The 10851-nt window shown below is 36.3% G+C and overlaps 1 protein-coding gene across 8 annotated transcripts in view; it reads right to left on the reverse strand.

Moving 5' to 3' along the window:
* ROBO2 (roundabout guidance receptor 2) overlaps window positions 1-10851 on the reverse strand; it is a 709767-nt gene that overhangs the window by 70113 nt on the left and 628803 nt on the right. For all 8 annotated transcript variants that reach the window (XM_006773936.2, XM_015570594.1, XM_015570599.1 and 5 more), the window contains one exon: window positions 748-930. In XM_006773936.2, coding sequence (XP_006773999.1) covers window positions 748-930 — 183 coding nt within the window. The remainder of the gene's footprint in view (window positions 1-747; window positions 931-10851) is intronic.

Here is a 10851-nt window from a genome sequence, read left to right on the forward strand (position 1 = left end):
TTGATTGTTGTTAGATAAAACATTTAAAATGAATTGCAGTCAAAATTGTTATTAAGCTTCATTACTGAGTTCATTCTTTTAGTCACTGATGATAATTCTCTCTCTCTCTCTCTCTCTCTCTCTCTCTCTCTCTCTCTCTCTCATCTTGGAAATATTTTAAAGCCCACAACTTTGAAAACCTTGAAATTCTGTTTTGGATTCTAAAACAAGACATCCTTTCAGGCAGGTAGAACACACAGGACCTTCCTTTTCTTCTGCTGCTTCTTTTCCGTCTCCGTTCTAAAATGCTGACTCATCGCCTTGAACCAGACATTTATTTGACTAGTGAATCCTTAATTCATGCATCACCAGTCTTATTAATTCTGCCAAGACTTTTTTCCTGAGCATTTTAGTAATCCTCTTCCCTAAAGACAATCTCAAGGAACGGCTTCATAGCATGCAAAGTCTGTGTATTTCTGTTTTGAAGAACTAGTTGAAAAAAATGGTTAAGCATTTATCATTGTGCACTCTCGTTATGCTTCATTGAAAATTCAAGCAAAAAGATTGCCTTATGGTTATAATGTGGTATACTGAATAGCAATGCATTAAAGCATGTCGTTTATAATTGCATTTTGCAGAACAGATGTTTAAAACAAGCCAAAAAGATTCATTCATTCACTCTTCTAATATTCCATCTCATTCCATTCTTTTTCATTTCAACACATTCCTAAAGATAAGAGGTTTTCTTGGCTGGAAATAGTCTCTTACCAGCATAATTACTGAGTCCCTTTCTCTTCTTTCTTCGCCAATACAACCAGATGCTAAAACCCATCAAAATTACCCAGCAGGCACCACCAATACCAGCTATAAAGGCTGGTTGCTTCACAACATCAGTGATTTGCTCAGTTATGCTGTTATTGTTTTCAGTAATGACAACTTCATTACGTCCGCCTATGGAAGAAACAATAGTTTTAGTGAATATTAATACAAAAACAAACACAACAATACACATGGTGCTCTAAAGCCACACACACAAAAATAGAAAATTCCTTTGAAAGCAAGAAATAGTGGTTGTGTCCTAACCTGTCACAATTATTGATAAGAAATTTTATGTTACAGAAGAATAATCAAATCATGAGTTTGAAATGTGATTTAAAACATTGCTAATCAGTAAAGAAAATAAACTAAATTAAACAAAAAACCCACATTGCTCTCTTATGATTGGTTTACTATTATGAATAGATTCAGAAGTGCTTCTCGGTTTACCACCTTATAAATGAGTACTAAAATAATTACTAGGGGTTGAAATAATGGCAACTTTTCTTCAGTTAGGTAAAGAGTCTTTTAATGTAGTCTCATACAATAAAAAAAATGCAACTGCCACATTCAGCACAGGGTCTTTGCAAATTCTCTTTCCTTTACAGCATGGTCCAAATTCAAATGATCATGATTCAAAAGTATAGGACTTAATACTGTCTTTAATATCATACCAAGGAACTTATTTTGGTCAAACCACTTAATTTTCTGGAATGTATTAAAATCAATGCATAAAACAATGATGATTATGTAAACATCCTTTCATAAAGATTAGTATTTATAATTAAAATGTCATGAAAAGATAAAACTTGTATATTACTGTAAAGTATATGAAATTAACTTGAAAATCCACTTAAAAGTTGAGCTCAAAGGACAACGTGAAATATAATTCTAAGGTCTACATAATTAAAGCATACATTTAAACCTGGACTAAGATTATTCTAGAAGTAGTAGTTACGTTTTTGATAATCTAGACCTCTCAGAGGTAATTTTAAGTCTTAATCCACATTTTTAAATAGGCATAATCATAATATCACTGAAGAACAAAGATGTAGGTGTTTAACAGATTAAGAAATTTAAACACTGAGAATTAAGTGATTTTTCTTCTTTAAGGTTTTATTTTAATAGCTTTATTGATGCATAATAAACATATAATAAACTGACATATATAAAGTAGGCGAGCCATTGTTTTGACATATGCATACAGGCCTGAAACCATTACTATTATCAAGATAATGAACATATCCTTTGGTCCCCAAAGTTTCCTCCTACCCATTTATTATCCCTCCTTTCAACTTCTCCATGTTAACTCCCAGGCAACCACTCATTTATCACTGTAGATTATCTTTTTTTCCTAGATTTTTATATACATGGAATTATAGAGTATGTACTCTTTTTTATCTGGCTTTCACTCAGCACAATTATTTTGAGATTCATCTATGTTGCTGTGTGTATTCTATTTTATTACTAAGAGGTATTCCACTTGTGGTATGTAAATACTACAACTTGGAATCAAATGTTCATATAAAGACTAATACATGAATATTTGTAAAAGCTTTGTTTATGATAGTCTAAACCTGTGGTTGGCAAACTGTGGCTCGCGAGCCACATGCGGCGCTTTGGCCCCTGGAATGTGGCTCTTCCTAAGATTTAGTAGTACCCTAATTAAGTTAATAACAATGTACCTACCTATATAGTTTAAGTTTAAAAAATTTGGCTCTCAAAAGAAATTTCAATCGTTGTACCATTGATATTTGGCTCTGTTGACTAATGAGTTTGCCGACCACTGGAACTGATTCCAATGTCAATATTATACCTTATTAGTGACTAATCAAATCCTATTTATAAGTAAGTTATAATCCAAATATAAATGGCAAATTTTAGCATATCTTGTCAAAGGAATGTACAATTTTTATTAGTTATCATGGCACTGAAATATATTAGAAAGATCATGGACTTTGAGGTTCTGTATTTGAATACCATCTCTGCCACTTACTAGCTAAGTAAGCAGTGAGCTTCTGCAGGGCACTGAAACTTTTTGAGAACCAGTTTTTGTTCATTGGCAACAGCGCCTTCTATTTATGAGGGTTGTTTAGATGTTGCATGTAAAGAGGTTAATAGAAACACAATAGTTTGTGACTCAAAATTATGGCCTACTTAAGGTTAAAGTTTATTTTAAGAGCCACTCAGGTAACTTCAAGGATGTAAGTTGTAAACTGTCTAGATTCGAGAGTCCTGCAAACCACAGGTGACTTGTTTATTGCAGTTTCTTTTTTATTCCAGATAAGAAAATCAGCCCACAATACCCAGACTGCCTTATAGTTGAGTGTAACAAAGTGAATGAGTATTGGCCAATGGTACATGGGCACAAGTGATGCATACTAGGTACTACCTTCAGACTTGACCCGTATGTTGTGACAATACTTAGGAGATATTGCCTCCCTAAGAGATGGGAGAGCCATTAACTGGAAAGACTGAAATATCCTGAATAACTGTATAAAATCTGCTACCCCATTTTAGACTGGGCTATAAATAAGAATGAAACTTGTCATTTGTTAAGCCAATCAGAATGCAGGCTTCTCTGTTATAGCAGCTAGCCTTTTTTATACGTACTTATATTTCATTTCTAAAATGTCTTTTGTGTTTAATTTAAGACAAAATACAGATTCACTTATATAGTTAGTAAACCTGATTCATGTTTCCAATTTATCTGCCCTTAATTATTTTATATATAAATATAGTCAAAATGTATTTAAAATGATCTCATATTTTCAATATGAGACATAGATATATCTGGTGACTTATTTTAGCTACTAAAGAGAAAATAATACCTCACAGAACAAAGAGAAAATAACATTTCTTCATTTGTGTAAAAGGTTAATAAAATATCATATTTAATATAGTGCAATATTTGTTACCATAGGTGTATTACTCGTCCTTATGCTGCTATTTTTGAAACAATGTTGTCAGTTGCACTAATTATAGCATAGAGAAGATTGTTGTGTGTGACCTGTAATGCTCCATTGTTCTTGCAGACAAAAAAATATAGTGAAATATAATGTCTTCCTTCTATTGGAGAGTAATGAAGAACAAAACTAATTTGTTTCACTAAAAATTAGACACATCAGATTCAAGAGTACCTATTATTGTGAAAGTTTACACCTGTTCCATATATTGTTACCAACTATGTAAGGTAAGTGTGAAATGACCAAATGATTAAAGAAATACTAGCTATATTATAAAGCACAATTACTAAAAATTTTAAGTCAATGTCACATTGTTATAAGGCATACTGTTGGATGCTTATGTATATAAATGCATTTGGTAGCATTTGTGTGTTTGTGAGTGCACCAATATATAGAACTATGGACACATTGATGTAAAAGTCATCTTACCAGTGAAAGCTACATACAAAAGACCAATTTTACTTTTAAGCCTGTGTAAGACTCTTTATTATGTTTACACACATTTTAATTAATGGCCTCTTAATGGAACTTTCTGGAATGAAAACTAAACTGAGAAGGAATAGATGAAACAGTACATGGTCTGGCATAAGACAAATCTGAATTTATCAGCTATAAATTACATCAAATGTCAATACATGACTTAATTAAAGTAGAGGGAAAATGAGGTAGAGCTTGAGTCACTTTAAGTGCTGTTTCCAGTGCTACACAGACAATAGGAGAAGCATAAATTGAAACAGAACAGGAAGTTAAACATCACAATCACTTTCAACCAAGGAATAACAGTCATGTAGATAAGATTATCAGACAAGATGTTAAGGTAGATATGCAGCGGTAATTAAAGAAACAATTAAGGGCTTCTTTTGTACAACAGTATTTATAAAAAAGAAATAAGTCTATTGGGGACAAATAGCCTTTTCTGGGTTGAATTTTGCTTGCTGAATGTGTGTGAATATGGGTGTGTGCATGTGTTTTCATTTCAAGTGAAAAAATATTCAATTTTCTGTGATTACAATTGGAATATTGCATATTCTACCTATTGAATGAGAGATAAAACTATCATTAAGGAGGTTACTTTTATTTCATAGAAAGATTCTAACACCTTTGTATGATACATGAATCTATAAATTAAAAGGTACACATTTTGCATTTAAAGACTTAGTCTTCTTAAAATAATGAGTTAAGTAAAAGTTTCCCTTTGATTTAACATAGTTGTATATTCACTTTATCGTTTTTCAATTCCTATACATTCATTCATTTCTTAACTGTCATGACATGAACATGGTAAAATGATATGCTTGCAATTATTTACTTGCCTCACAGTGTTATAAATCCCCAAAATATTGGGGAGCAAACAGGTAGTCACTATAAAACAATAACAAAAGGTTGCCATGCTTGAAAATTATATTTATAATTAAAGATTATAGAAAAATAAAAAGGAAAATATAGATATTCAATCTTTTTGATCTTTAGTTAAGCAATTATATTCAATCCATTTCATATATGTGCTAGAGAGACAGTACTAAAATGAAAAAAAGGTTTGTTTAGTCTTCTAGGAGCTCTCATAGAAAACTACATCTTTTAAATGCGTCTCATATCTAAATTAACTTGAGAATTAACTTATTTCTAAATACTATAAATGGAATATATATGTCAGTTAAATTCTTTTGGGTGTACCTGTATTTCTTTCTTAGTCCAATTTATTAAAAAGAAAAATCTCAGAAAGGCAAGATTGTAGGTTTCCCTCAGGTTAAGGATTAATTCAGTCTGTATGACTAATTAAGAAAGGAAAGGCAATTTAGAGGAAAGTTAGTATTATAACTTTTTCTCTTCAATTCCTTTTTATATATAAGAAGGGAAACTTGGAGAATCGAAAAAAAAAAAAAAAAAAGATACCACTACAATGGAGAATCTAAAAAGAATTTACCACTACAAAGGAATGCTAAATCTCTTCAGATACAATAAATACTTTGTAATAAGAAATGATTTCCAGAAACGAGCAGTATGCTCTCTGTGCATCATTTCAAAAAATAAACAGAAGACAATGGAATGGCAAATTGGCTTGCATCAAACCCTAGACAGTGTTTTTAAAATATATAAATTCTTGGTAGGATATTTTTTAAAGGTTAAAGATTATGACAAGCAAATAAAAGCAGGGAGAACTGGAGATATTGCCTCTTTAAAGAAAGGACCACAATAGGGAAAATCTAAATTTATGAGGTACTTTTTCTCCCTGGGAGACCTCAATCCATGCAGGGCTAGTCAGCTAGAACACAAGCTGAAAACCTTAATCTTATTGATGTGATGTGTAAGAGGATAGCGTTCAAAGCTTCAGAGTGACTGAAAATTAAAAGAGAAACCACGTGAAAGAGGAGGCCACAGGAGAGTGATGTTCCAAAACCTGTAGATATACCCCCCTCTGTCCTGGAGTGAACTCTGTGCATGAAGAAAGAAGACGTATGGTGAGAAAGAAGGATTTAGTGAGAACCAAAAGCTAGAAGACTGAAAAGGCTAAACAGACTTTTCCTGCATCTGTCCACTGCTGAGAAAATTGTGTTTGAACTTTTAATTTAATCAACTTAAGGGAACTAGATAAACATATTAAACATTTCACTGAAACCTCAAGTGGGCCATGCCTTAGAAGTAAAAATGAAACTGAAGTTTTAACTTAAGAATAAAGTCAAAAGATCAACAGTTCCATACTAACTGGCTACTTCCATTTCTGGCCATGAAGAAGTAATAGCTACAGGCATGCAAATCCACCATAAACAATTAGAATACTAACAAAATGTAAAAAAAGCAAGCCAACACAGGATCAAGATGATCAGCCAGTAATGTAACTGTGTCTGGAACAAAATCACCACTGTTCAGAAGATAACAAAATTTTATAGCATGTCACGTGCAATGTCCAGTGTACAGTAAAAAAAAATAGCGGGTATAGAAAAACAAGCAAAATATTAACAAAATACTAGAAAAAGGAGACCCAAGATCAAGAGAAAATAAATCAGTAGACATATACCATTAGGTGATACAAATGTTGAAACTAGGGGGCAAGGACTTCAAAGTAGCTACTACAATATGTTCATGAACTTTTTTTCAAAAAATATATTTTATTGATTTTTCACAGAGAGGAAGGGAGAGAGATAGAGAGTCAGAAACATCGATGAGAGAGAAACATCGATCAGCCACCTCCTGTACATCTCCCAGTGGGGATGTGCCCGCAACCCAGGTACATGCCCTTGACTGGAATTGAGGGAAATAAACAAGGTTGATCTTACCATTTTCATAGCTTTCTATCTATAGACAATTTAAAACACAACCAGTAATAACACTTTAGTTTGCATATTGGCATTTGTTACATATCCTATATAATAAAAAAGGGTAATGCAAATAGACCAAAAAGCAGAACTGAATAACCAATGAAAGCAATATGCTAATGATATGCTAAGGTGCTCAACCACTTGCTATGATGTGCACAGACCACCAGAGGGCACACAGTCAACTGGTTGACCAGTCGCTATGATGTGCACTGACCACCAGGGGGCAGATGCTTTGATCATTAGGTTAGATTGCTGCTGGGGTCCAGTTGATCAGTACTGAGCAAGATGGGCTGGACATGCCCTGGAGCCCTCCCTCGGTCCCTCCCCAGCCCAATCGTGCACCTGAGGGGTCCCTCAGCCTGGCCTGTGCCCTCTCACAATCCAGGACCCCTTGGGGGATGTTGGAGAACCGGTTTCAGCTTGATCCCACAGGTCACTCCCCTTGGGAGGGTGCCAGATGCAGGGCTCATGGCTGGCAAGCGCTGCTGTGGCAGCATGAGCCTCTCTGGATTGGGACTAATTGGGCAAGAGCCCGCAGCAGGCACAGCGGGGCCAGGATGAGCGGGAGCAGTAGGTAGGAGCTGCAGGCGCCGTTGGGCTGCGGGTTTTGGCCTGATCCCTGCAGGCCACCCAAAGGGACCCCACCCGTGCAAGAATTTGTGAACCAGGCCTCTAGTATACAAGCAAAAGGCATAATAATAGCAGAAAGAGTGAGAGGATGGAAAATGGAATTATATATTTTTATATCCTTATCCTATAAGCAAATCTTAGAGTAACCATTAAAAAAGAGGTATAGCACAGCTCAATGGTTGAGCGTTGACCTATGAACCAGAAGGTCATGGTTCAAATCCCTGTCAGGGCACATGCCTGGGTTGTGGGCTCAATCCCAGCAGAAAGTGTGCAGGAGGCAGCCGACCAATGATTCCATCAATGATTCTCCTTCATCACTGATGTTTCTATTTCTCTCTCCTTCTCCCCTCCTCCCCGGAATCAATCAAAATATATATATTTTTAAAAAGAGGTATACTAGGCATAAAATACAGTATAGAAAGGATTTTAATTTATCCAAAAGAAATCAGGAAATTAGGTAAATAGGAATAAACTTAGACAATAAATAGTGATATTGTAATATTAAGCCCCAATGTATCAAATGAATTCCACTGAAGATAATAGTCTAAATAAGCCAATTAAGAGGCAATGATTGTCATATTGGGTAAAAAAAAGAAAGAGCTAACAGCATATTTTTTTAAATAGAAATATACCTTAAATACAGAGAAACAGAAGTTAAAATAAAAGGATTGAAAAAACACAAACCAAGTAAACACTTATAATACGATCCTAATATCAGATAAAGTAGATTACAGACAAAAATCTTAGTAGTAAATAGGTAAGACATTTCATAATGATAAAGGATAAGTTCATTAATAAGATATGACAATCTTAAAATGCATTCACTTAAAACAGAGTAACAAAATACATGAAACAATAACATATACAGAAAGAAGCAATAAACAAGCTTACAATTATAATAAATTGCTACTCTCTTTTTTATTAATTAAAAGAATAGACAGAAAAAACATTAAGGACCTGAATAATACTACCAACTAATTTGACCTGACATTTATTTAACATCCTACTCTAAAAGAGAAAAATTCACATACTTTTCAAGTGCATAAGAAACATTCATTAAGAACAAATGCTGGTTCATTAAAACAAATCTCCATATTTAAAAGGCCACATTCTTACAATGTACATGCTCTGACCTTGGTGGAATTGAATTTGAAATCAGTAATTAAATGCTATCTGGAAAATCCCTAAACATTAGGAAATTCAACAATGAACTTCTAAATAACTTCTGTAAAAAAACGGAAATCCTTAGAAGTGGAAAGCATTTTTTCAACTCTATACTAAATATCAAAAGTTATGTTAAAAATTATTAAGTAATATAAAATATTAAATTAAAAGATTCAGCTGAAGAAGTGCTTATAGAGAAATTTATCACGTTTTTGGGAAATTTATCAGTTTATTCATATTAGATAGAGGTAATGCCCAAGTAATTGGTATTAGTTTCTATTTTAAGAAGCAACATAAAAGTAAGTAGAAGAAAAAAAAGCAGAAATTTATTAACTAGAAAACAAATAAATAAAACTAAAAAAATTAAAAGTTTATACTTTGAATAACAAAACTGATAAAACCTTGTCCAGGATGGTTAAAATAGGAGAGAGAAAGGGAGGGTGAGGACAATAAAAAAAGAGATGAGAGAAAATATAAATCTCCAGTATCCTATATAATTAAAGCATAATATGCAAATTGTCCCCTTGACCAGCAGTTTGTCTGGGAGTTCGGCCAGGGGGCAGGGCTGGCCAGGAGAAGGTAAGGAGGCTCTGAGTGGCAGGGGTTGCAGTGGCAGCAGCAGGCTACCAGGGGAAGGAGGGAGTCCCCGGCCAGTAGCCTGCAGCCAGCAGCTGCTAGGGAACCTACCAGTGAATAAATTTCATGCACTGAGCCTTTAGTATAAGAATAAAAGTGGAGTTATTATTACATCTTGTAAACATTACAATAAATAATTACAAATAATGAGATATCTATATATATAAAAGCCTAAAGGACCAGTCAGTTGACTGATCAACATGTACACTGACCACCAGGGGAAAGACGCTCAAAGCAGGATCTGCCCCTGGTGGTCAGTGCACTCCCACAGCGGGAGCACTGCTCAGCTGACCAACAGGCGCCAGATACCAAGCTCACAGCTGGTGAGCACAGCTGTGGCAGTGCCCACAACTGAATGGCAGTGAGCCTACCCAGCAGTGCTGGCGGCAGGCTCAGCAGGGCCAGCATGAATGGGAGTGGCGGGGCGCCTGACCGGAGCTCCAGCTCCTCCCAGGCCACCTGCTGCTTCGGACACCACTACATCCCTCAGGGGATGTTGGACTGCTGGTTTTGGCTGATCCGGCAGTCCGGGCCAAGGGACCCCATGGATTTGTGCACCAGGCCTCTAGTTGAAAATAAGCACCATATCTAATAAAAGAGAAACATGCAAATTGACTGTACCTCCACTACACTCACAAGCCATGCCCACCAGCCATGCCCACCAGCCATTCTGGACCGAGTATGCAAATAAATCAAACCAAGATGGCTGTGGCCACGGAGCTGGAGCAAACAGAAGATTTTGGTTGCCCCTGGCAATGGAGGAAGCCAAGCTTCCTGCCTACCCTGGCCGGCCCTGAGCTCTGTTCAAGGCAACAAAGGTTCAATTATAAAAGCTAACTAAATCCCAAATACCTGCTTCCAGCCTTTGTGGCCTCCACTCAAAGAGGATCTGGGAGCCTGGGTTGCATGAGGCCATGGCCAGCCTACAAACAGCCATCAGCCCCTCACCCAGGCTGGCCACACCCTCATAGAGTGAGCGTCCCGCTAGGGGGCTTGGCCAGCTTGTAAAGAGCCCTCATCCCCTCACCCAGGCTGGCCACGCCCCCCCAGAGGGGACCCTCACCCCATGGGGGCGTAGCCAGTCTGCAAACCACCACAGGCCCCTAGCCCAGGCCGCCCCATGCCCCAAGGGAACCCCCACTCTGATTTGGGACACCCTTCAGGGCAAACCAACCAGCCTCCACCCGCACACCAGGCCTCTATCCTATCTAATAAAAGAGAAACATGCAGATTGACCATAACCCCAACAGCCTTACCATTGGCTAATCAGCAGGAAATATGCAAATTAACTGCTAACCAAGATGGCGGTTGGAAGCCAGGCAGCTGAAGTGAACAGGAGGCTA

This window comes from Myotis davidii, unplaced genomic scaffold, assembly GCF_000327345.1.
Source record: "Myotis davidii unplaced genomic scaffold, ASM32734v1 scaffold24, whole genome shotgun sequence".
NCBI classification, from domain to species: domain Eukaryota; kingdom Metazoa; phylum Chordata; class Mammalia; order Chiroptera; family Vespertilionidae; genus Myotis; species Myotis davidii.